The sequence below is a fragment of the Otolemur garnettii genome, unplaced genomic scaffold (assembly GCF_000181295.1).
Source record: "Otolemur garnettii isolate 467f Iridium unplaced genomic scaffold, OtoGar3 scaffold00108, whole genome shotgun sequence".
Classification (NCBI taxonomy): Eukaryota; Metazoa; Chordata; class Mammalia; order Primates; family Galagidae; genus Otolemur; species Otolemur garnettii.
In genome coordinates, this window is record NW_003852503.1 from 5,707,698 (window position 1) to 5,733,956 (window position 26,259).

General features: G+C 57.0%; 1 protein-coding gene across 1 annotated transcript in view; it reads left to right on the forward strand.

Moving 5' to 3' along the window:
- The first annotated feature begins 546 nt into the window (after window positions 1–546).
- Window positions 547–26,259, forward strand: part of BCL9L (B cell CLL/lymphoma 9 like) — a 29,238-nt gene continuing 3,525 nt past the window's right edge. Inside the window, exons 1-9 of the mRNA XM_012809608.2 lie at window positions 547–1,255; window positions 7,510–7,567; window positions 15,929–16,030; window positions 17,230–17,615; window positions 18,302–18,421; window positions 22,537–22,747; window positions 22,905–22,989; window positions 23,095–25,384; window positions 25,817–26,098. Coding sequence (XP_012665062.2) covers window positions 16,005–16,030; window positions 17,230–17,615; window positions 18,302–18,421; window positions 22,537–22,747; window positions 22,905–22,989; window positions 23,095–25,384; window positions 25,817–26,098 — 3,400 coding nt within the window. The 5' untranslated portion in view covers window positions 547–1,255; window positions 7,510–7,567; window positions 15,929–16,004. The remainder of the gene's footprint in view (window positions 1,256–7,509; window positions 7,568–15,928; window positions 16,031–17,229; window positions 17,616–18,301; window positions 18,422–22,536; window positions 22,748–22,904; window positions 22,990–23,094; window positions 25,385–25,816; window positions 26,099–26,259) is intronic.

Genomic DNA, 26,259 nt, shown 5'->3' on the forward strand with positions numbered 1-26,259 from the left:
GTGTGTGTGTAAAGCACTTTAAGATTAGGAGACAGTTTTTTTGAGAACACAAAGGTTTCACTTCCACAAACATTTTCTCAGCACCACTTTGCACTGTTGAAGATTGAGAAGACAAAATACAGTCTGTGTCCTCAAAGACCTCATGATCTACTAGGAGAAAGAAATGAATAAAGAGATGCTAAGTACATAATGGATGTGGGTGGGTACAGTGAAGACAGGACTCAGCGGTGTGTGTGTGTGTGTGTGTGTGTGTGTGTCCAGGCAACTCTCACTCCTTTCAATCAGTGCAGATAGGAAGGTAGGTTTGTCAACCCTCTCCGGAGCCTGGGATGTTGTTGACACGTCTCCTTCCCAATCCTCAAGAATGGGGAGGAGAGAAGGGTATAAGCTTCCCTCCCGGCCCCCAGGCCAACCCGCCTCCCGCTAGCCGGCCGGGCGCCTTACCCAGTCAGACCACTGGGAGGCTAGGGGAGCCGGGTTGGGCAAGGAGGCGAGCGAGATGGGGGAGCTCTTATTTTGACAGGGGCCTCTCCGGGCTCTGGTATGAAGGCAGAAGGAGGCAGCCAGAGAGCTCCGATGCTTATTCAGGCTGGGGAGAGGAGCCGAGTGGAGGGGCAAGCGAGGCTCCGGCAGCGCAGGGGAGCCCGGGGAGGCGGCGGCGCGCGGCGGAGCCAGTGGCCGGACATGCCCCGGAGCCGGGGCCGCTGCACCACCGCCGCCGCCCGGAGCCAGCCGGTCGGACGCCCGCACGCCTGGGTCCCCCGGCGCCGCGCCGCCCGGGGACTACGACCCGGACCTTCGGCGTCCGACCAACAATAAGCGCCCAGACAGCCCCCTCCCCGCCCTGCGCCCGCCGTCCCCGCGGGCCTCGGGGAAAGTGAAAGGAGGAGGCGAAGGAAGGAAGGAAGGAAGGAAGGGAGGAGGAGCAGGAGCCGGAGCCCTGAGGTTTGGGGCCGAGACCCCAGCCCCGAGCCCCGGCCCGGGCGGGTGTGCGCGCTCTCCCGCCGCTGCCCAGCGCCCAAGACCATGCTCCGCGGTTGGGAGGCAAGATCTCAGGTCCCCAGCGATTCCCGGATACCCTCTCCTGGGCCGGCCTGGTATTGAGATCAAGGCGTCCAGGATCAAAAGATCACCGCCTGCGCGCCCCCTCTGCACCTCCAACTGGCGAGCAGGAGGACCCCCATCCACCCACCGACCCTGACCTGGTCATGGCGTCCAGCTCCGGCCTGGCGTGAGGACCCCCAACCCGCGCGAGGTGAGGGGTGGGCTGGGGGCGAGGGGTAAAGTCATGCCAAGCCAGCAGAGGCGCGAGGCAGGAGAGCCAGTTTGAATTGGGGAGGAGAAACACAGTCTGATTGTCTCTAGCTCTCTGGCACGCACCCCCAGGCTATTTAGGGGGCGGGGTACGCTCCCAGGGTCAGTGGAGGCCACTCTCAGGCCCCCAATCAGGTTGGCAGCCCCAGAGCACAGACGGGAGGACTTAGGGGCAGCTAGGGGACCCTGCCACCCTAGCTCAGAGAACAAGGCCGGCCTTGGGCCAGCTGGAGCAGCGAACCCTGCCCTGGGGGCTTCTGGGAGATGTAGTCCCCCACCCAGGCTTACCAACCCGTAGGTCTTAGCTCCCCAGCACTCTTCCCTTGGCTGCTGGGAGCCTCCAGAAGGAGATGGGTTAAGTTGGGGGGGGGTCACCCTCTGCCCCCAGGCAGTGCCTATGAGCAGCAGGGGCTGTGACTGAGGAGTCTCCCCTGCCAAAGATTCTGAGTGGTGTGGGCTTGGCTGGGGAGTGGGGGGTGGGGCAGTCACACAGTTCCTTGGAGGTGTCCCTGCACTGCTAAGGGGAGGTGGCCCCTGCCTTGGTCCAAAGGAGCTGTGGGGGCAGAAAGTGGGGAAGAGAAGTGAGGCATAGGCTTCTTGCTTAGCTGGGGTAGTCCTATTCCAGGGCTGCTGGAATTTGGTTTCAGAGAGACTGAGGAGGTTGAGAAGGAGAATGTCTCTGAGAGTCTGGGAGTCTGGAGGGTGTCTCTCTGGAGCAATGAAGCCAGGATCAGCTTCTGTCTGTCTGTCCAGCTTCCTTCCTTCCGGGTTTTTCTGACACTCCCTCCCCTCCTCCTCTTTCTGTCTGTCTGCTGCTTGGGGTGTGTGTCTATGTCTGTGTCTGGGGGGACCTCTGCTGCAGGGAGGAAAAGTGTGGCTCAGAGGTGACCATGTGTCGGAGCCCTCAGAAAGGGGCTCCGTGCCTTCCTTGATCTTTCACCTCCCTCCCAACCTTGGTTAACTGTTTTACCTAGGAAAGCTGTCTGCATGGTATCTACTATAACCCTGCTGACACCTCTGGGTAGCTTTCTGAATGAGACCTCCTGGCTGGGTGGGCTTCTACTCCCCTTTTTCTCCCCCTCTCCTCAGCCACTCCAGGGAACAGCCACTTCTGGGCATGGGCTCCCTAGCTCCTCAGCTGCTCCTCAGCATAGGCTTGGCTGTGTTCTCTGGGTCAGGACCATGATTTTCTAGCCCTAGGGGAAGTACATGCTCAGGCCCTGTCTTCAGGTCTGCTGATAGAGGATTCAGGACAGGGTGACCATGGGTGAGAAAGGTGAGGGGCAGGGAGGGAGACTGGGAGTCTGTTTCCAGGAAGGAAGGTGCTACTTCTCCCAAGTGATCTGTCTCCTTGGCCTTAGAAGATCAGGCCTGGAAATCCAGCCTTCTGACCACCTCCCTCTAGGGGTTCTCTGCTTACCCATGTTGCTCCTGTTTGGGACAGGGGGGTTGTGGTGGGAGACATCCTCATGAACAACCGAATACCTATAATCTTGGATCTGGAGTGATTCTGGGAGTAGCAGGGGATCCATAGCTGGAGATGGTTTCCGGAAGCCCATGTGGAGGCCCAGAATGAGTCACCAATCAGTAGGATTGGGAGTCAAGAGAGAGGGAAGATATCACAGGGTCCTAGAGAAGGATTGGTGGACCACAGAAATCTGGGCTAGCACATAAGTGGCAATTTGGGACCTAGCGATCTTGTTTGTTGAATCTGCAATGGGTACCCATAACTTCACTTAGCTGGTTCCTGTCTCCTGATTCCTGATACCTGGGTTAAGCAGGAGCCTTAGGCTGGGGGTGGGGGGGGCTCAACTTCTATAACCAGACAAGGGAATAGCCTTTTGGGCAGAGTCCTGGAGGGTGGCAATGTCAACTCAGCAAGGGCTAGAATGCCTGGCACTTGCTTTAGATTAAAGGAGATGCTGTGCGAAGGGGGGCTGCCTGCCTATTGGGATAGGAGAAGTGGGTGGGATGGAGCTCCATGGGGAGCCCAGGAGTGGGGTGGGAGGAAAGGACCAGGTTGCAGGTAGCAGCAGCTCTGGCAGGAGTGGAGGGAGCCAACTGTCACCCAGCTTTGCAGCCCCTCCTCCAAGGAGTCTAAGAGGAGGAGCTGGAGGCACCCCACACTGCCTCTGGCACCACACACCAAAGTTCTGTCCCAGCACCCTGAAGCAATTCCGAGGAGTCAGGGTATCTTAAGTGTCTAGTCTTCCAGGACGAGGAGAGGCCTGCAAAGAGGTGGGGGGCATTCTGGGTTTTTTTCTGCCCCAGTGACATATTTACCCTTTCTGGAGCTCTTTGGTTGCTGATAGAGAGGCACCTCAAGAGCCTGGGCACCCAAGGATGACAAGGAAATGCATCTTTTCTTTCCTTGTACCAGAGTCCTGGGCACTGCCCAGGCACTGACCTGGGGAGAAGGGGCAGAGAGGGGATGGCACCGTGGGAAAGTGGGCAGCCGTGGGAGCCAAGCGGGTACAGGCTGGGTGCCGCGGGCAGAGAGCCTCTGCCAGGCCCGCTCTCCCTGGGGTGGGGCAGCTGTTCCAGGGACTGGCTCAACCTGTTGAGCGTCTGGCTGCTCTAGCATGGCATCTCTGTCCCTGCCTGCCAGCCCTGACAGCTGCCCACCCGTAGCCACACCATAGGGGCTGTCCCCAGGGATTTGGGCAAAGGATGCTGACTGGCCAGAGGACTGGGATGAGACTGGTGGGGGCTCCTAGCAGGACTGAGGAGGGAGACTAAGTTCCCCTAAGTCCCATCCTCTGACACCCAGAATGGGGCTGGAGCCAGTTGGAGAGCTGAGGGTCAGGGTTAGGAATGGAGGGGCTAGATGAGGAAGGCCACAGCACTAGAGCTACTGAGTTGGTGCCTGTCACTTGGACGGGAGGCCCTGGAGGCAGCCTGGAGTTACAGCCTGGAATTTCCTCTGCCTGGTGCCAGGGCCAGGCCTCCAGAGCCCCACCCCCAGCCTGGCCTGACCTCCCCTCCCTCCCTTCCTTGGAGAGCTCTGCCTACCTTCCCTGGGGGGGGGGGGGGAGGGGCAGGCCATAAGGGCATTCTGGCGGCCTTGGAAGGGGTGACTTCCTGGGTGTGGGTATATATCACACTGCTTCAGTCTCTCCAAGGGTCCCAGGGAGCCCTGGTTACCAGGAGATGCCCTTCATCCTGCCTTGAGTAGGGGGCATCCTGCATCTGGTAGAAGACCCCTGATTCCTGCACGTCCTTGCTGTCCCCACCCCTTCTGACTATTGGCCCACCTTGGAGTTCTGCTGATGGGCAGGGAAGGGGAGCCAGGGTGTCACTCTGGAGGAGAAAAGGTGGTCATTGCTGCCCATGAGTAGGGGAAGGGACACAGATGGCTTCTTCCTTGCTGTTGTCCCATGGGGAGGGGAGTCTGTCCCCCACTCCCACCTCCACCCCCACTTTCCCACCTCACTTTTCCTATCAGTGGCAAAAGTAGAGGCCTCTCCTTTGCCTCCTTTCCGGCAACTCAGGCCCTCCCTTCTTGGCCCTGGGCTGGCTGCCCCTCCTAACCTTGGTGTCTCTTTCTAGGCCCCCTTCCACAGGGGCTGGGTCTTCTCTGTCCAGCCCCTTCCCTCCTCCCTTGTGCTGGCTTGTCCTCCCCTCCCCCTCCCCTTCTAGCCCCCCCCCCCCCCCCCAGCCGCAACTGAGAATGGCCCTGAATCCAGCATTTCCAGCATTTCGAAACCAGGATTGTTTTGAAATCCCGGAGTACTTCTCCACCCCCCTCAGACTTCCCTCCTCCCCACTAGCACTGCAGAACACTATCCTCTAATCTGACTTCACGCTGTGCATTGCAAGGTTGTATGTTTGAGTTTGTGTGCCAGCACATGGCCGCGTACTACGTGTGTGTCCGTCTCTTACAGTGTGGGTGTATCACGGTTCTGTGTGACTCGGCAATGCGTGTGTGCTTCTTGAGCTCTCCTGGGCTGTCTCTATGAATATAGGAGTCTCTGTGGGTCTTAAGGGGCCACTCTTGGAGAGTCTGGAGTTATTTTAGGAGATGTCTTTGCATATATGTTTTGGAAGTTGTGTCTGTCTCTCAGCTACACGTGTCTGCTGTATTGCTAAAGAGAGTGTGTGTCGGGGGTGTGTCTCTTCGACGTGTGTATGTGCATTTGTGCACACATACGTGTACTTTGCTTCTCTTCCCTGAAACATGTCTGTGATATGTAGTCGCAGGTCTCTCTGCAGCTCCCTGGGACATGGAGTCCTCTGCCCTTTGATAGGGAGGTTTCCTGGAGTGAGGCCAAGGCTTCTGGCAGTTCTGTGGTCCTTGGAGAGAGAGTGGTGGAGTGGAGGAGACTTTGGGATAAACTGTACTGAAGGCTGGGCTCTCTCCTCTGCCTCTCACATATCCCCACCACCTTCAGGGGTCTCTTCACCACCAGTCCACCTTCTTGTCCTGATGATACAGTGGTGGCTGTTATAGGGAGACCCAGTACTCTAAAGGAAAAGGGTTGGGGAAAGGTAATTAACTCTCTAACCATGGGGTCACTCACTTCACTGGGGGCAAATAACAGCCAATCCCATCAGACCCGAGAGCTTGGTGGCAAATTTAATGTGCAGAAAAGTTGACTTTTTGAGCTAGGGACAGATAGTTAAGCAAAACACAACACCCATATTTCTAGCCTGAGCAGCAGATGGAGGGGCCTGGAATCTAGGCATTTGGGGTGGGGCCAGCTGTCATTGTAGGCTTGATCCTAGGAAGTCCTTCTTGATGTTTAATCTCATTCCCTCCTGCTACAGCTAGATAGTGTTCTACAGAAGGGGGAAGTTCCTGGGTTTTTTTATTTTTTGTGTTTTGTTCTGGCCAAAGCAAGGGTGGTCATGGTGGAGTTAGGTCAGCCTGAGCTGCAGGCACTGGAACCCTTCATACGTCACTGTAATTGAGTACGTTCCTCTAGAAGCACTTGTGGCAAATCAGTGGGCAAGGCGAGGGCTGGGGCAGGAGTGTGTGTATGAGTCCAGGGCCAGTGGAGACAGCAGCAGGAGGTGGACATATAAGTTGTGCCTTTTATACCCCTCACTCTGGTGGCCTCTGGTCTCAGAGCACAGCGGGAGGAAAAGAGGGGTAGAGGCACAGGTTGGTACAGAGCTTGGTGATTTAGCAGGGGGAGGACCTTGGCAAGGAATTTTCAGTTTGTTTCTCAATCTTTGTCTCTGAGACACACATACACACGTCACCGTAGACACCTTCAGGAGATGAGCCCAGAAAAGTCACTCAGGTGCCGGTAGAGCAGGGCAGTGCTAGACGGGACCATGTGGAACCAGCCTCCTCATGCTGGCAGATGGCCCCACTCTTCACGAGCCTTGGAACTGAAAGTTGAGCCCAGCCGGTGGTCTGTTCTCCAAGTCCGCATCCTGGGCCCAGGAGCAACACAGGCTAGAGAGGGTTAAGTCTGGTTGGCAGGGACACCCCCCCCCCCACCCCAGTGCAGTGAGAGAGAGAGAGAGAGAGAGAGGGAGGGTTGGTTAGCAGCTTGCTCTAGTTGGCGTCTCTCCCAGAATTCTTCGGAAAAGAACTCCCCTTTGACCCCCCAGTACAAACTGAGCCCAGCCACCAGCCTCCCTCCTGCCTGCTGTGGGAGCGTCACCCAGCCCCCTCCTACTGAACTGCTAAACCAGACTCCCTCGCCCTAGGCCCTCCCAAGCAGACCAGGTCCCCAGGACTTAGCGTCTTCAGGAGACCAGGGCTGTAACCAAAGAGACCACACAGGGACATAGAACCCACAGTCTTCTTTTCCCTAACCAGCTAACGGGGGATAGCTGGTGCTGGAAGCTGGGGTCCTCAGGCCTCCTTATTCATCTCCCCCCAGGTGCTCAGGCCAGGTCCTGGGAGTCACTGCCCCTCCTCTCTCCCTGGGGCCAAGCTTTAAGGGGTCTCTAAGGTCCCCGGTACTATCTCCTTCCCTGCTTCCAGGGTAGGGAGGGGGAGTAGTGTGGTGGGGCAGCTGGGTTGGGCCTGGCTCCCAGCCAATCCACAGAAGTCCTGGGGGGGTGGTGTCTGAGTAGCTCAGAGACTTCCTGGAGCTGCAGGCTGTGTGTACTTGTGTACATGTTTACAGACTGTGTGTATTGGGGTGGGGGTGGGGGGATGGGAGGAGCTGGGGCATAGATTGCTGGGGGGTGGTGGTGGTGGTGGTGGGGCTTCCAGCTGTGACCCTCTCTCCACAGGGAGCCCCCATCCCAGACCACACCCTTGAGCCTGAGGCTGACACACATTATTCCTGAGGTGAGAGGTCCATGTGCTTATGTGTGTCCTTCTCAGCCTCTCTGATCTCTGTCTGCAGCAGCCGCATCAACCTGGCTTAGCCTCCTGCTTGGCTTTTTGTTTCTTGGGCTCCCTCCTCCTGGCCTCCTGCCCCCTACTTGTCCTTTCATTCTCCTCTGTCCAGAGGAGGGAGGTCTCCCCTGGCTCCAGGTTCTGACCCAGGACCTGTTAGAGTGGGGATGGGGCTGGGACCAGAAGGGTTAAAGCTGGACTCCAGTGAGAGTTCCAGCCCTTTTCTAAGCTGCATCTTTCCCCTGGTGCTGTGCGGTGTGTGGTACATGGTGCTTTTGAGGTGTGTGTAAGGTGGGGAGATTCAGCCCAGTCACTGTGGAGAGCAAGGTACGATTTCCTGGTCATCCCAAGTACTTGCAATTCCTCTCCCGGCTTTGGCTGAGTGAAAGCCAGGGTGGCCAGGGTGGTTACCAGCCCCCATAGCATGGTTTCTGCCATGGTCCCCTAGACACAGCACTCGGGCACGCGCACACACACATAGACACAGCCTCTCTCCCTCCCACCAGCCCCCTCCTTCCTTACTTAGCAACAACTCCCTGAATTCACAACAAACACTCCTGTAGGCTCCCGGTCTGACTAGGGAAAGCTGGAGAAAGCTGGGGACAGGGAGGAGGTGCTTAGCTCCTCCTAGACTATCCTCAGGAGGGAGGAGCAAGTGGGCTTCTAATCCATTCAACTAATGCCCCCACCCTCCCCACTGGAAGCCACTGCCCATCAGGGACAGGGAGGAAGTAGTCCTGCTTTCAATCTGGCAAAGAAAAAAGTAGGGGGCAGTAGCCAGGTGTGGCTGAGCAGGTGGGTGGGGGCAGGGCTTGGACTCCACCCCTCACTGGTGAGTCCCACTTGACCTTTGACTTCCCACCTGGGACCTGGGAGGGGCAGCAGACCTCTCCTAGCCTGGGACAACTCTCAGCCTAGCCGCTGTGCTATCCTCCTGGTAACTTGGCCTTGTGCCCTCCTCTGACCCTTAGGGACCTGGATAGGTGAGGATATAACGGATTGGGGTGGGCGGGGCTGGGGGAGGCCCAAGAACTTTGCTCTGAGAGCACAAGCACAGGCCAGGTGGGGCATCTGTGTTGAAGGGTGGGGAGCCGGGCCTCTCTCTTTGATCTCTCCTGGGCAGCAAACTGGCCCCAGTGTAGGACCTGGTAGACATCGGGCATGGAGGGAGGGTGTGTGGAATGAGTGGTGAGGCCTGGGCGCCCATTCTTTCATCATAGCTCAGAGGACTGATACCCTGGTGATTCTGTAGTATTGTGTAATGGTTTAGAACCCAAATCCTAGAATGTCTGGGTTCAGATCCTGGTTCTTCTAATTATAGGCTGTGTACCTTAAGGCAAGTTACTTAACTTCCCTGTGCCTTCCTTTTCATATTGGGAAAGTGGGGATTATAAAAACACTTTCTTCTGGGAAAGGATTAGATCATGCACGTGAAACATTTAGGACTGTTGCAGTTACAGAGTAAATGCTCAATAAATGTTGGACATCCTTCTCGTTATTAGTCAGAGCTCTTCACAGGAACTTTTGGCCCTCCCAGGGGGTTTAGCAGGGGAAGAACTGATAGAGAGGGAGGGAGTGTGGGGGTGGGGAAGAGACAGCCTTTCTAGCACTTCAGATTCCTGTACTCCCTTCCAGATCCACTTTCTTGCTGCCTCAGTTTCCCCACTGTTAGTGCTGGCTGACATCTTGATTGCAAGTTTGCCAAATAGCCGTGTACCTGGAGGAGGCCTGGGGAGTTTAGGACACGTCTCTCTCTCTCTGGCTGTCTCCAGGGCCAGCCCTCCCTCCCTGAGGCTGTTTGCTCAGTTCAGCTCCAGCACTCCTCCCACCACCCCAGCCCCTGCTGCTCTGCTCTCACCAGCTGAACAAGACATTCTGTCCTTAAATGGCTTAAATGGCCACCTCCTCTCCTTCCTGGTCTAGAGGTCAGAGACCTTCCTTGGGGAGAAAAGTGGCCCTGTGGAGCTGTGACTTGGATGGCAGCTGTTAGTCCTGCCTCAGGGTCTGGGGTCCCATGAATTCCCTGTGCCCTGCCTGGGCATTTTCCCTGAGTGTGGAAAAGCAGTGCCCAGGCCTATGACACATGTGTCGAGGGGCCCAGATGGGCATGCCTGCGCTGCTGGACACTGATGGGCAGGGGGCATCCTCAAGCCTTTTGAGGAAGAGGGGTCATATTAGCATCCTTACCTGAGCTGTGTGGGTGAGTATGGGCAGTGCTAGAAAAAGTTCTGCCTGTGCCCTGAGTGCCCTGGGGCAGGAGAGGCCCTGGGATGGGAGTAGATGGGTAAGGGGCTGAGGCCTGGGAACTTCTGAGGAACCTAGTAGTGGGTGGCAGGGATGGGGTACCCACTTTGAGAGGGGGAGCTATGCAGATAGGTGATTAAAACCTTCTAGGGATTAAGATGTGGCAGAAGTACCTGGGATACCAGAGCGTTTGGCTCTGAAGCCTAGACTTGGCTAGCAGGTGCCCTCTTTAGGCTGGTACCAAGAGGGGTGGACCCCTGGCTCCAGCCTACCACCTCCCTCTGGGTCCAGAAAGGACACCTCCTTTCCATGGGGCCTGGGGTGTGAGGGCTCAGAGTCTGCCTGGGCCATGCCTCACTGCTGGGCTGGCCATGCTCCTATGCCCAGCCCCTGAGGCCTGTTCCTTGGGCAGGCTGGGGCTATTTTTGGGATCGGGCTGGGGCTCTGGGGCCGGTTTCAGATGTTCCAATGTGAACGGGAGAAAATGGGAACAGATGGCTGGAGGGTTCCGATCAGCGGGTCCTGCTGGGAGCAAGTTATTTTTAGGGCCTTGTTAACCCTTTGGGGGCTTGTGGGGCCACCCTGACAGGTATAGCCCTCTCTAGTTGGGAAGAGATCAGGTCTTCTCCCTGGACCCCCTGCATTCTAGTACTGCCTGTCAGTTGTTCTTCCTCTCCCAGACTCTACTCTTTAAAGAGGTTCCATGGCAAAACAGTAACCTCAAGCTTCCTGCCAGTCCAGACACTGCAGAGTGACTACCAAGGGGTCAGGCAGGGAGAGGGATGCCTGGCACAGGGAGGCAGGCCATTGTTGAAGGAAAATCCCTCTTTACTCACCTCCTGGAGTTTAGAGATATGGATTTGAAGCCAAGAAAGTGGACAACCATTCTCAGGGTTCATGCTTCAGGTTTGAGTGTGGCAGTGAGCCCAGGGATGCCCAAGGGTATGCTAGCAGAAGGAGCCAGCCTCTGTGAGGGGGGCAAAGGAAAAGCCAAGTCTTTGTACTTGGTACTACTGATATGATGCCCATGGGCCCTGCTTTCTTGGTTACTCAAAGGGCAAATATCTGGGCAAATGCCCATCTTTACCAAATGCTTACGTAGTTGGGTGCTATGGAAGGAGATAAAGAGGGGGACATCAGTGCAGAGGTGGTCAGTTGCAGCTGGCTAGTTTCACTACTGTTATCTCATTCTGTAAAATTATCCTCATCTTGCAGATGAGAAAACTGAGGCTCAGAGGGATGAAGGGATGGATAAGGCCCCATACCTCAGCAGGGCAGGGTATGACTGGCACGCTGTCTACAAATTCAGTTCTCATTCCACTGTGCCACACTGCTGGGTCCCAACCCTAGAGTGAGGTTGCTGGAGAGGGGACCTCCTGAGAGAGCAGGTTTATAGAATGGGGTGGGAAGTCCCTGCTTCACAATCCTCTAAGCCCTTCTTGCCTGAGGGTGCCAGGACTGACACCAGAAACCCCGTTTGGCCTTCCTGTCTCCCCTGCAGGAGGATCATAGGCACACATCCTGTCTCATCACCCCCACCCCCTCCCATTGCTGGCCCACATGCTCCTGCTTCCTGGAGGGTCATGGTAGTCTGGATGTCAACTTGGGCTAAGCTCACGGACCCTCTAGGTGCTGCTAGTGCCAAGAGCTTGGGCCAGCAGTCGAGGGTAAGGGGCTGGAAGGATGTCTGTGCCTCTGGCAGTACCTGGGGGAGAGAGCAAGCCTTGGGTGAGGTCCTGCCCGCCCCATGGTGCACTGGCTGTGCCAGCAGTCTGAAGCACTCCACTCCTCCCACAATGGCCCCATTGTTCCCAGCAGCCAGGCAGTTTGGAGGAGGTTCCTCAGGCCACCCCTACCCCCCTAAATAGGGGCCAGATTAACCCTTTGGAGGACTAAGGCCAGGTGAGGACCCACAGGGATCTGCCCTGCCCATCTCTCCCTGTTCTGGGAGCCCAGGCTTGGGAAGTTACCTTCAACCTACATGTACCAAGCAACAGGCCACTCCCGACATTGAGTTCGCCCACAGGGTAGGGAAGAGCACCTAGACCCTCTTCTACCCCCATCCTGGTACAAGTGCCAGAGGGCAGGAAGTGCTAGTGGGGTGGCAGGCAGGGACCAGATATATTTGGGCTGGTGGGGCTAATTCCAGCCACCACCGCCTGCCCTACTGGCTTCTGAGCTCCTTTCCTTCCTGTGAAACCAGAGCTGGGTTGGGCCTAGCTCAGGATTTCGGTGGATTTAAAGAGGCAGCACCATCTCTGCCAGCCTGGCTTCCTTTCCCCCTCCCCAGGTAGGGTCTGGGGCAGAGAGAGGGCTAAAGAGCTTCTTGCTCCTCCCTTGTCCTGGGCCAACCCGTGGCACTTGCCTCTGTTGGGGTACCAGGCTCTTGGCACTGTCTCTCCCAGAGCCCTGGGCGGGTGGGGTGGGCGGGGGTGGGCTGTGGTTTCCTGTGTTGGCTGTTTGTGCCTGGCCCAGAGTGCCCGCCGCCTGCCTGGGCTTCCTGCCCTGTCTTGTTTCCTTGTGCCCCCCACCCCCTCTTCCCCCTCCCCCCTGTGGGAGGGAGCAGCCAGGGATTGGGCAGCAGTCTTTGGGGGCACCCCATTGCCAGGGCATGATTGCTTCCTGAGGCCTGGCCATACTGGCTTTGGCTATAGGAGCCGAGATAAGTAAGGTGGCCTCAGGCCTATCCAGGCAATGCCACTTGTATCTGCAGGCTCCAGAAGGGACAGTGGGTAGAATGTCCCCCCCACTCCCGCCAGGCACCCTGTTCAAAGATTCCAGACTAGAAAGGTCTGGGACCAGGGGGTTCCATGGTCTTGCAGAGCTGGGATTGTCTGACATTATCCTGGGGCTGCAGGTGGGGTGGGGCTGGAAACTCCCAGGCAAAGCCTCCCAAGCAAAAATGGTTGATTTGCATGGCCTCCTTTGGCACCTGGTTGGGGAGGTAGGGAGAGCTGCTAGGAAAAGAGCCAGGGAAGGCCCCCTAAGCCTGGAAGTCCCTACATAGAGGGTCCCAGAGTGACACCTTGGTCCCTGAGCAAATTTCCTGCTGGACTATGAATCCTTGACCTCCCCACCCGGCTGAGTCACCACCTCAGGAAGAGGAAGTGACCTGAGTGGTAGAGGAGAGCTTCTAAGGAATCCTGACACCCAGGAGAGAGGGGACTTGGGAACTTGTTCCTGGGGGCTGTATCTCCCCAACCAGAGGCCAAGGAGCTCACCCCCCACACCACCACCAACTCCCCGTCCTGGCAGCACATTTTCCTTTCTGGAGGTGTCTGCCCAGTGCATGTGGGAGGGAGCATGGACCCTCCAAAGCACCTTCTCACTGCCTTTTTGGGGTGGTTTTGAGCTAGTCAATGAGACAAATGGGCCAGCTGGTAAACCAAGTAGAGGCTCCCAATCAGGGGTCAGCTGGAAATTGACAGGTTGTCACTGGATGTGGGAGTGCCTGCCCTACCTGTGGCAGTTCTGTGTTGCACAGAGCTGATACCTCACACCTGGAGATTCTTCCTTGCCTCCCTCCTCCAGCCGGGCTCAGGCCCACTTTAACATTTGGGTTGCCAGCTCCCCACCTCCATGTTACACAGAGTGGGGCACATGATCTGAGACTGTCTCCGCTGCCTTCTCCAGGCACATTCTCCTGGGTATGCTCCGGCCTTTCACTCAGGTGACTCGCACCTGCTCCCTGTGTGTGAGCATGTTACCCCTCCTCACTCTGCCCCTAAGAGGGAGCCACAGCGATGTGCTCCCATCTCTCTGCTTTCTCCAACTCAGGAGCTCCTGGCCTGGTACTTGGAAACCCCCTTTGCTTATTTAAAAAAAAAATGGTACCAGCTGGGACTCAGCCCTCCTGCCTCTTATGTTCGGGCCTTCCAGGTGTCTTCTGGGACTGTGAGTGGTGGAAGAGGAGGGGGTCTTTGGAAGCTGAGGCGAGGACTCCTCCTGAGGGGCACAGGGGGGAGGTGTGAGATGGGAAAGTCCTGACTCATCCAGGCTTGACTCAGCTGGCCCTGTGGCTGGGTGGGAGAGGGGGTGGAGTCCTAGAGGGGAGGGTGACTCTTAAGATGCTTCTAGGGAGGAGCCTAGGCCTCACTGGCCTCTGGAAAAGACTAATTTTCTAACAGCCCCTCCCCGAATTATGACATGTCCCCAATTTTTGAGGCTTATAAAAGGTAGGAGGTAATGAGTGTCCTTTGCTCTGGCTAGAATATGGGAAGCCCACCTTTCTGGGGTAGGCTCAGATGAACAGTCCTGGGCCCCTGGGAGGTCACTGCAGTGTCTGGAATGAGGGTCCCGGCACTGCCATGTACTGGTTACTCAACCCAAGAGCACATCACTTCCACTTCCCAGATCTCAGTTTCCTCATTGTGAAATGGGGTACCTAGTTTGGGGAATCAGTGAGGTGGTGAAGGTGACAGCCCAAGATGCATGTCAGATCCCCAGGTCCAGGAATCTTCAGCGACTTCTGCCTGGGCTCTTCCCTGCTTGTGATTGATTCTGGAAATGGGGGTGGCAGGCTGCTTCCTGGCCAGGCCCTGGACTTTGGAACGTTTCCCTGAGAAGCCTTCTTCCCCAGACAAAGCTGGAGTGGTGGGGCCAGGCCAGTATGCCCTAGGGTTAAACTAGAGTTAGACTCCCGTGGGGTGACAGATAGAGTCCTGTCATCCCCAGGTCCCAGCCCAGCCTGCACCAGCCCTGTAGGGAACAGCAGAAGTGTGTGCCGGTGTCTGGCTGGGTCTGTCACTGGGACAAAGCTCCTGGGCTCAAGAATCCTTTCCTTTCCTCCCCCACCTTTTACCAGGATCGGCGACTGCGAGGGGTGGTGGTGGGGAGGGTGGAGCCAGGGCAGGGGGCAGTTGGGCGAGGCTTCTGTGTGCGTAAGTCTGTTGATGTATCTGTGGCCGTGTGTGTGCTTCTTCGTGACTACCAGGCTCAACTTTCTAGGGTTCCCCTGTGGCCAGCCTCAGTCGTTTCATCTGTTTAATGAGTCGGGGAGTTCCTACTCAGCCCTCCAGCAGCCTCGGTGTTGCGCGCGCCCCAGGCCGTTTCAGCAGCTAGGGATCGGGCCAGCGCTTCCCTCGCCCTCGGGCACACCTCCGCGGGTTGGGCGTGAGCGCGCCTCTAGTTTCCTGGGCTCCGTGCGTGTCTTTGTCTCCCTGTCCACGTGTGAACTGTGAGTGTGTGTGAGTCAAGAGTTCGGGTGCTCCTGGGTCTCCGCGCCCCTGCCCCGCGGTGCCCAGGGCTCGTCGAGCCTCTGCCCGGCCCGCGCGCATCCAGCCCCTCGCGGGACGTGTCAGTGTGTCTGTCCGCGCGCGCAGGGCCTGGAGAACCACGCTGCAGTCCTGTCTGCCTCTTGCTTGCTCGCTCTCTGCCTCGCTGGCTGTCGCTCGCTAGCTCGCTCAGCCTCTCCGCCCGGGCTCTGCCGAAGGGGGCGGGGTGGGGGGGTGCCGGCGGGGGGAGGGGAGGCTCCTGCATTCTTGCGGTCGGGCAGGAATCTGAGCCAGCGTTACTGGTCTCCAGAAGAGCCCAGCTGCAGCCCCGGGGCCCCGCCAGGCCTCTCGCTGCCCGCCCGGGCCTGCTGGGATGGGCACGGGCTAGGCCTGGAGCTGGGGGCGGGGTGGGGCATTGCCCCCACCCCCGGCCCCCTCGGCTGCTGGAGCGCCCTGGGGCAGGGCGCAGCGCTGGGGGCGGGGCGCAAGGGGTTCCCCACCCTGGGTGAGGGGCGCGTCTGGGAGCTGGAGTCCCTCTGGGCCAGAGCAGACCTCGAGGCCGCCCTACTCGGCACCTTTGTAGCCCTGCCTGTTAGTGCATTTAGCCTCTGCAGCCCGTGGTGGCTGGGGAAGCTTGGTAGAGACTGCAAGCTCCCTGAGGGCAAGGTGCGGGAGGTATGGGGACAGGACCGGCTTCTAAGATTAAGACCCCATCTCGTAGTCCTCCCTTTCCAGTCCCATCCTACCCTATCCAGTTCCCTAGTCCCAGGGCTGTTGGGTCCTCCCTTCTCCCCTCCCCCATCCCACCCCCTCCCCAAGTCACGAGTTTTCTCTTTGGGGCTTGTTGCTGCAGTCCGTGCTCCAGTACCGAGTACCTGGCTGGGCCCTGGGCACGCACAGGGGCCGTAGCCCCACTGTGTGTGGGAGCCATGAGGATCCTGGCTAACAAGACAAGGTGTGTGGGTGTCGTGGAGGGAGGGACGTGTGTGTGAATGGAGTGTGGGGAAGGGAAGGGCCCAATGATGAGGCCCAGGCTGTGTGGGCTAGGCGAGCGAACCTCCCCTACCCCCCGCCCCTGCACCTGGCTCCCAGGCCACCAGTGGGCAAAAGTGGGGTTTAGTATGGAAAGACCTGGCCAGGGCAGAAACCACAACCAGCCTTGGTGTCTGGGCCCATGGGGCAGAGGGCACTGGCAGCCAGCTATGCCTGCTGCTTCTGGTCCCTTCTCACTCTTCCCTCAAAATGGCTTGAGCCCTACTGTGGGGTCAGATGGCACTCTCTGGCCTGAGTCTAGCTAGGGGTGGGAGCTGGAGTTGGGGGCGGTGCCTGCTTCCCTCCTCCTCCCCAGGAGAAGCCGGCAGACAGGGCCAGGCGGCAGCAGCAGGACAGCAGAGCTGAAATAAATCTGAGCTGGTGTGGAATGAGGGGGGATAAATATCCTCTCCCGTGATGTGATCTTTCCAGCGGCTATTAATAGGTCTCCGGGGAGGGGGAGGTGGCGGGGGGAGCGGGCTGGAGCTTAAAGGGCCCGCAGCCTAGGCTGCAGGAATCCTTGACTTCAAGCTGTATTCCCTTCTGGTAGACACACCGCTCCCCTCCCCCTTTCCTCCTGCTCCTGCCTGCCGGCCCACCCTCTTCAAGCTCCTCCAGCTATGGGGAGCTTTCTGGACCAGTGGGTACCAATCTTGGGTGTGCTTTTTCCCACCTCCCCTGGGAGATGGGACTGGGGCATGAGCAATGACCCCCAGGTCCTGTGGCCCTTCTCTGCTAGTGTTGGTACACGTGGAAGTTGAGGTTTGAGACCTTAGAAGGAGTCTGAGGACAGTAAACCCTTGAAGAGAGGATGCTTAAGTACTGTTTAGGTGCTAGAGGAAAGGGATTGCCTCAGAAGCTTGCAAGTCTGATGGATGTTGGGGCTGGGGCTGGGTAGATCCTGCCAACTCAAGGCCCTGGTTTTCCTTTGAAGGGGGGGACATCAGCCCTTGTGTGAGGGGCTGTGGAGGGAGGGAAGGAATAGCTGGTGGTCTTGAGATGCAACTCATCCCACCCTCCCTCATTAGGTGAGGCAGGATGGGGCAATTCAAGTCATTAAAATCCAAGTATATGTAGCCCCTAGCAAGATTAACTTTTCACATCTCTCCTACCTTCTCCCAGGTTACCCCACCCCAGGAGGAGAGAAGCTCCAGGGAGCCCACCGCTGTCCCCCCGTGGCCACTGCCCCCCTGCCCCAGCCAAGCCAATGCACCCAGAAAATAAATTAACCAATCATGGCAAGACAGGGAATGGCGGGGCCCAAACCCAGCACCAGAATGTGAACCAAGGACCCACCTGCAACCTGGGCTCAAAGGGTGTGGGGGCGGGGAACCATGGGGCCAAGGCCAATCAGATCTCACCTAGCAACTCAAGTCTGAAGAACCCCCAGACAGGGGTGCCCCCTTTCAGCTCACTGAAGGGCAAGGTGAAGAGGGAACGGAGTGTGTCTGTGGACTCTGGAGAGCAGCGAGAGGCTGGGACCCCATCCCTGGAATCAGAGGCTAAAGGTACTCTATTTCCCAATCCCTGAGACCCTAGCATCTTCCACAGTTCATGGCCCAATGTGCTGTGCTGGGAGATCATCTCTCTGTGCCCCTCGGCCAGTCCTCATCCCCTCCCTCTCCAACATTTATGCAGGATCTCCTTCCTCTTACCCCATTGCTTCCACCAACCAGGTCATTCAGGATCAATGTTGGCCAGGGTGTCACCCATGGAGGGGCCACACAAAATGACGGGCTTGCTGTCTCCTTCCTCCCTGCCTTTTCTCCAGTATCCTAGAGGGGGAGAGGGAGGTGCTCTGGGGTGAGGAGCAGACCCTCACACCTCCTGGGAGCCTCCTGGTATCCCGCCTAGTGGGAGCAGTTTGGGAGCAGGCACTGAGGCCTGGAAGAGTAACAGAGGCCTCCCCCTCCTCCCCAGCCCTAATTAGAACCAGTTGTGGTTGGGGATTATGCTGTGCTTGGTGTTGGTGGGGGGGGGGGGGGGAGACAGGCAGCCAGGGCTATAGAGAGAAATCAGAAACAAATGGTGATGTGGTGGGGGCCAGGGGCTGGCAAAGTGCCTACCATGGCCTGGGCAGTGCCCTCAGGGTGGGGCATTTTAGAGAATGGGTCTGGGAGGGACCCTGGGTGTGGGAGGACAGGACCTCTGGGCACTCATTCTTACCTTGCTTACCTCCATGCTGCCTGGGCAGAGGTGGCACCCCGGAGTAAGCGGCGCTGTGTACTGGAGCGGAAGCAGCCATACAGTGGGGACGAATGGTGCTCTGGACCCGATAGTGAGGAGGACGACAAGCCCATTGGGGCCACCCACAGTGAGTGCCCATTGATGCCAACATGCTGTGCCTGTGGTACCTCTGGGTGGTGGTGCCCGGAGGGAGCTTATCTTTCCTTACCTGGGACTTGAGAGGACTAAGGAGGCTGGACAGTAGTATGGGCCCAGGCTCCTCTCCCCTCCCACCTCTTAGACTCTAACCTTACTTGCACTGTGACAGCCCAACTTGGGCCTTCTGGGTGGTCAGTGGCCTTTTCTCCCTAGGGGAGAGATTTACTCAGGTGGCCCCTTTCCTGGCCGCAACACCTATGCCCCTAGCCATGAATACCTGGCCTATGCTGCCACCTACTGGCCAGAAGAGGGAGGGCAGTGAAGGTCCCGCTTTCCGAGTAGTGGACAGTTGGTTCCCCTGTGCAAAGCCAGGCTAAGCCTGGGTGTGAGCTGACACTGAGCTATGTCTTTGGTCCCCTTCCCTAACCTCTAACTGACTCCTGGAAAGAATCTGGGTTGCATCACTAGGATAAGGAGTGGGTGTTTGATCAATGTATGTTTGGGTCTTCTATGAGTAATGAGGAGAGCCACATATAACCCCTGCTCCTGGGAAGCCCCTACACATTTTTTTTTTTTTTTTTTTGGTATTTCCCCTCACAGCTCATCTGTCTGGGTGGAGAGACAATTTAAAGTGTAAGAAACTAGCCAGAGAATGTTAAGTGTGAACTTCTCAAAGTCAGGGACCATAGAAAGAAGAAAGAAAAAAGTATGCTGGATAATTTGTTCTATCTAATCCTTACACTACACCTGTGAAGTTGGTGTTATTATGATGCCTATTACAGAGGAGGAAGCAGAGTTAGCAAATGCTGAGGAATGAGAGAACTATGTCTGTGGAGGGTGTGGTGGCTGGGAATTCATAGGCCATCCAGTCTCCCAGGACGTGTCCCCACCCCCTCGCCCCGTGAGCCTATTATAAACATCTGGCTGCCTCCTGGGACAGGCACCCTGCATTCCCCACTCCCACAACCCCCAAGTCCCTTTATAGCATTAGGCTGCACTGTTGTAGACGTTTAGGAAGACAAGGAAAATACAAACAAGAAATTGCTGACATCCCGTACCCAGGCAACCACTGTGACCATTTTAATTGTACTGACCTTAGAGTGTTGAAGAACTTCTTTTTTGTTTTTGGAGACAAGGCCTCACTGTGTTGCCCAGGCTAGAATGCTGTGAGCCTCACAGAAACTTCAAACTCCTGGGTTTAAGTGATCTTTCTGTGTCAGCCTCCTGAGTACCTAGGATCCTAGGCGCCCACCACACTGCCTGGCTAGTTTTTAATGAGACGAGGTCTCATTCTTCCTTAGGCTAGTCTTGAACTCCTGGGCTCAAGGATCCTCCTGCTTCGGCCTCCCAGAGTGCTGGGATTACAGGTGTAAACCATTGTGCCAGCCTGTTGGGAAAAAAATTTATTTATTTATTTTTGAGACTGAGTCTCACTCAGTTGCCCAGGGTCAAGTGCCATAGAGTCATATCTCACAGCAACCTTGGACTTCGGGGTTCAAGCAATCCTCCTCCCTGAGCCTTCTGAGTATCTGGGACTACAGGCAGCTGCCACAATGCCTGGTTAATTTTTCTATTTTTAGTAGAGATTGGGGGGGGGCAGAGGGATATCTCACTGTGCTCAGGCTGATCTCAAACTCCTGAGCTCAAGTGATCCATCCACCTTAGCCTCCCAGAGTGCTATGAGTACAGGTGTGAGCCACCATGCCCAGCCTGTTGAAGAAATCTTTTTTTTTTTTTTTTTCCTTTTTTGGAGACAAAGTCTCACTATGTCATCCTCAGTTGAGTGCTATGGCATCACAGCTCACAGCAACCTCTTAACTCTTGAGCTTAAGCAATTCTCTTGCCTCAGCCTCCCACGTAGCTGGGACTATAGGCGCCTGTCACAATGCTCAGCTATTTTTAGAGATGGGGTCTCTCTCTTGCTCAGGCTGGTATTGAACTCCTGAGCTCAACCAATCCCATATGGGCCACCCAGAGTGTTAGGATTACAGGCGTGAGCCACCATGCCCAGCCTAGAAAATTACTTATTGAAATAAATTCTGCTTCCCTTCCCATAGCTTGTATCCAGGAGCCTTATTGTATGTACTGAGCATTCACCTTCTTCAGCCCTCACACACTGAGATCAGCTCTTAAGTCCCTCCCCAGTCCCCAGACTTCTGGCTGTGCACTTCTAGGTAGAACTGGGGCAACAGTGTCCACAGCAGGGCCTGTGTAGTGGGTCTGTCAGAGAAGGTTTATCCAAGGAGGGCAGCCTGACACTGGGCCCACAGGAAGGTGGCTGCTGTCCTGGCTTACGTTTAGAGATGGAGTGAGTCTTGCCACCTACACTAAAGCGCCGTGGCCCAATCACAGCTCACTGTACCTCCAAATCCTGACCTCAAGCCATCCTCTTGCCTCAGCCTTCCCAGTAGCTGGTACTACAGGCACGTGCCACCACGGTGGGCTAATGTCTAAAATTTTATGTAGAGATGGGATCTCTGTGTTGCCCAGCGTGGTCTCAAACCCCTTGCCTCAAACAACTCCCTCCACCTCAGCCTCCCAAAATGCTGGGGTTATAGGCATGAATCACTGTGCCTGGCCAGGCAGTTTGTCTGAGGATGCTGTCGTTTATTGTCTGCAGGCCAGGTGCTTTGACTTGTTTTTCTTGGCATGGGTTTGGGTCTACCACTCACCTAGACCTATTGATGGCCAATTGTAGATTTTTTTCTTTTTCTTTTTTTTTTTTTGAGACAGAGTCTCAAGCTGTCACCCTGGATAGAGTGTCATGGCATCATAGCTCAAGAGAATCTCAAACTCTTGGGCTTAAGCGATTCTCTTGCCTCAGCCTCCCAAGTAGCTCTTTTTCTTTTTTGAGACAAAGTCTCCCTCTATTGCCCAGGCTGGAGTGCTGTGGCCTCAGCCTAGCTCACAGCAACCTCATACTCCTGGGTTCAAGTGATCCTCCTGCCTCAGCCTCCCAAGTAGCTGGGACTATTGACACCCGCCGTGATGCTGGGCTATTTTTTTCTATTTTTAGTAGAGATGAGTTAAATTTTTTTTTTTTGGTATAAACTTATGGGGTACAAGGGCAATTTTATTACATGCATAGATGGCATAGTGGTAAAATCAGGGCTTTTAAGGTGTCCGTCACCTGAATAGCATACATCATACCCACGAAATCATTTCTCATCACACATCCTCCTTTCCTGCCCTGTGGATCTTTTCTAGGCCAGGAGTTAGAATGATGTTTGTAACCATGGAACAAAACTTCTCTTGGGTGCTAAGAGTGTCTGTTCCTGGGAGTGTTCCCAGTCGGTCAGCCTTCTCTGACTCCTTGTTTTTCAAATTGATCATGTACTTTGATGTAGTTCTGAACCTGCTATTAAAAAATACATTTCTTTGGTTTGCGCCTGTGCAAGGTTGAGGGTTAGTATTTTCTTTTTTTTTGGCCAGGGACGGGTTTGAACCCACCAGCTCTGGTATATAGGGCTGGCGCCTACTCCTTTGAGCCACAGGCGCCGCCCCCAAGGGTTAGTATTTTCATAGATAAAGAAGCTTTGAGGGATGATATGTCTTATTCATTAAATCACAAAGTCAGTTAGTTTGAATCATTGGTTTGTGAAGCCTCTTTGCCTTCTACCTGCCCTTCCCCCACTTCCCGGTCACTGTATGGTGACACTGGGTGGTGACACATGCCACGGCAGTAGCCTGAGGGATGAGAGTAGAGCTCAGAACAGGGAATTGGAGTCCTGCCCCGGGTTCAAGTCCTGGAGTTATTTATTTCTTCCTCTGTAAAGTGGAGTGTATGGCACAGCATGTTCCTCCCAGGCGTGCATTCACACCCTTTAAGTACTGGCGGAAGGCTGGGCCCCTGGAAGCCTGTTGGAAAGGGCCACATGTTCCCTTCCCCTCCTCTCTACATGGTCACCAATCTTTCCATTCTGGTCAAGGACTGATGTAGGGTAAGTTAGTGTGGAAAGCAGACTTGGGAATGCACGGACTGCAGCCACACATGACCTGGCGGGCCGAGCTGTAAGGCAGGGAGTCTCCCTGGGCAGGGAGTACCAGCTGGAGCTTCCTTGCATCTGGGCCACTCATGCCCTTTCCTACTCTCTTCTCATGCAGATTGTAATGTAGCAGATCCAGCCATGGCGGCCCCACAGCTGGGTCCTGGCCAGACTGCCCAACTGCCCCTCAGCGAGAGCAGTGCACCAGGACCCCCACATGGGCCCCCTCCAGGCCTTCGGCCTGATGCCCCTGGGGGCGGAGGAGGGAGTGTCCCTGGAAAGCCTCCCTCACAGTTCGTGTATGTCTTCACCACCCACCTGGCCAACACGTAAGTGCCTTGGGGGAGGTCAGTTTCACTCTGTCTGGGCAGCACCCCTTAGCCTGAGGTCCTGAAGGAGCCTGTGCGGTGGGTAGGGTAAGCTAGGTTCAGGGTGGGCTCTCTCTTGCCTCCCTCTCTGAGCTCTGTGCCTGACCTCCTGGTGCAGGGCGGCGGAGGCAGTGCTGCAGGGCCGGGCAGACTCCATCCTCGCCTACCACCAGCAGAATGTGCCTCGGGCCAAGCTTGACCAGGTGAGCATGGTGTCTGGAGGGGCACCGCCACAGGCCTGGGCATGGTGTCTCTGTGGGTGGGACATCTTCTTACCTGTTTCATACTCTGCTTTTGTTCTCCTGCAGGCCCCCAAAGTGCCCCCTACCCCAGAACCGCTGCCCCTGAGCACACCATCAGCCGGCACCCCACAGTCCCAGCCTCCTCCACTGCCACCGCCACCGCCCCCAGCCCCTGGCAGTGCCCCGCCTGCTCTGCCCCCAGAGGGACCTCCTGAGGACACCAGTCAGGACCTGGCCCCCAACTCGGTGGGAGCTGCCAGCACAGGTGGTGGAGCTGGGGGCACACACCCTAACACCCCTACGGCTGCCACCAACAACAACCCTCTGCCTCCTGGAGGAGACCCCAGCGGTGCCCCCGGCCCTGCCCTGCTTGGGGAGCCTACCCCTGCTGGAAATGGGCAGCGCAGCCTGGTGGGCTCTGAGGGGCTATCCAAAGAGCAGCTGGAGCATCGGGAGCGATCCCTTCAGACGCTTCGAGACATTGAACGGCTGCTGCTGCGCAGCGGGGAGACTGAGCCCTTCCTCAAGGGGCCCCCAGGAGGAGCAGGAGAGGGGGGCCCTCCAGCACAAGCCCCTCCTGCCCCCCAGCAGCCACCCACGGCCCCCCCCAGTGGGCTGAAGAAGTATGAAGAGCCCTTGCAGTCTATGATTTCACAGACACAGAGTCTGGGGGGGCCCCCGCTGGAACATGAAGTGCCTGGGCATCCCCCGGGTGGGGACATGGGGCAGCAGATGAACATGATGATGCAGAGGCTGGGCCAGGACAGCCTCACACCTGAGCAGGTGGCCTGGCGCAAGCTGCAGGAGGAGTACTACGAGGAGAAACGGCGGAAGGAGGAGCAGATCGGACTGCATGGGGGGCGTCCCCTGCAGGACATGATGGGCCTGGGCGGCATGATGGTGAGGGGGCCCCCGCCTCCCTACCACAGCAAGCCTTCTGATCAGTGGCCACCTGGGGTGGGCGCACAGCTGCGTGCGCCCATGGATGTCCAAGATCCCATGCAGCTCCGGGGCGGACCTCCCTTCCCCGGGCCCCGTTTCCCAGGCAACCAGATACAACGGGTACCTGGCTTCGGGGGCATGCAGAGTATGCCCATGGAGGTGCCCATGAATGCCATGCAGAGGCCTGTGAGGCCAGGCATGGGCTGGACTGAAGACTTGCCCCCTATGGGGGGACCCAACAATTTTGCCCAGAACACTGTGCCCTACCCAGGTGGGCAAGGCGAAGCAGAACGATTCATGGCCCCTCGGGTCCGGGACGAGCTGTTGCGGCATCAGTTGCTGGAGAAGCGGTCGATGGGCATGCAGCGTCCCCTGGGCATGGCAGGTGGTGGCATGGGGCAGAGCATGGAGATGGAGAGGATGATGCAGGCACACCGGCAGATGGATCCTGCCATGTTCTCTGGGCAGATGGCTGGTGGTGAGGGCTTAGCAGGCGCTCCCATGGGCATGGAGTTTGGTGGAGGCCGAGGCCTCCTGAGCCCTCCCATGGGACAGTCTGGGCTGAGGGACGTGGACCCACCCATGGGCCCAGGCAACCTCAACATGAACATGAATGTGAACATGAACATGAACATGAACCTAAATGTGCAGATGACTCCTCAGCAGCAGATGCTGATGTCGCAGAAGATGCGGGGCCCTGGGGACATGATGGGGCCCCAGGGCCTCAGTCCTGAGGAAATGGCCCGGGTTCGGGCCCAGAACAGCAGTGGCATGATGGGCGGCCCACAGAAGATGCTTATGTCTTCACAGTTTCCCAACCAGGGCCAGCAGGGATTCTCTGGGGGCCAGGGACCCTACCAAGCCATGTCCCAGGACATGGGCAATACCCAAGACATGTTTAGCCCTGAGCAGAGCTCAATGCCTATAGGCAATGTGGGCACCACCCGGCTCAGCCACATGCCTCTGCCCTCTGCGTCCAATCCTCCTGGGTCCGTGCATTCAGCCCCTAACCGAGGGCTGGGCAGGCGGCCTTCAGACCTTACCATCAGTATTAATCAGATGGGCTCGCCAGGAATGGGACACCTGAAGTCGCCCACTCTTAGCCAGGTGCACTCACCTCTGGTCACCTCGCCCTCCGCCAACCTCAAGTCTCCTCAGACTCCCTCACAGATGGTGCCCTTGCCTTCTGCCAATCCACCGGGACCTCTCAAGTCACCCCAGGTCCTCAGCTCCTCCCTCAGTGTCCGTTCACCCACAGGCTCACCCAGCAGGCTCAAGTCTCCCTCCATGGCGGTGCCTTCTCCAGGCTGGGTTGCCTCTCCCAAGACGGCCATGCCCAGCCCTGGGGTCTCCCAGAAACAGCAGCCGCCAATTAACATGAATTCTTCCACCACCCTGGGCAACATGGAACAGGGTGAGTCTACTGGGCAGGCGTATGGGGACTGGGCTCTGGCATGGGGAGCCTCCAAGGTGGGTTTGCTTGCACTGGGTCTGGGCAGTGAGTTAACCATCTGTACCAGGGACCCAGAGGTGGGTGGCTCTGTTTGCAGGGCAGATAGTGGTAGCTGTGTTGACCTTTCTTAGGGGGCACTGTGTTCATCTTCTGAGCATTTTGAGGGGTCATACTTGGGACTTAGGATCTTCCTATAGCCTGAGGCCCAGAGGCTGCAGGGATTGCTTGGAGACTGGTGAACAGTGGTCATAATGGGAGCCTGGGACATAGGTGATGCTCTACCTGGAGCATCAGGGGAAGTTGACGGCTTCCGAAACTCCCCAGCATGAGCTGCCAGCTCCATCCTCCTCTCCGTAGTCACACCCTGCTCTCTCTGTCTCTCTGCTTCTGTAGGTGCCCTCCCGCCTAGCGGCCCCCGAAGCAGCTCCTCAGCACCTCCCGCCAACCCACCCAGCGGCCTCATGAACCCCAGCCTACCATTCACTTCTTCCCCAGACCCCACGCCTTCCCAGAACCCTCTGTCACTAATGATGTCCCAGATGTCCAAGTACGCCATGCCCAGCTCCACCCCGCTCTACCACAATGCCATCAAGACCATCGCCACCTCAGATGATGAGCTGCTGCCTGACCGGCCCTTGATACCCCCACCACCACCGCCGCAGGGCTCTGGGCCAGGTGCGAGGACAGACAGGAGTCTGGGGAAAAGTGCTAATGTGGGCACTGGGAACGGGGAGAGTGGGCACAGATGGGTGTTGCCTTGGGGATGTGCTGGCTTTTCTGTGCTTTTGAAGGGCCCTGAGCATGCGGATATGAGGTCCTGGGAAGCTGTTCCACCC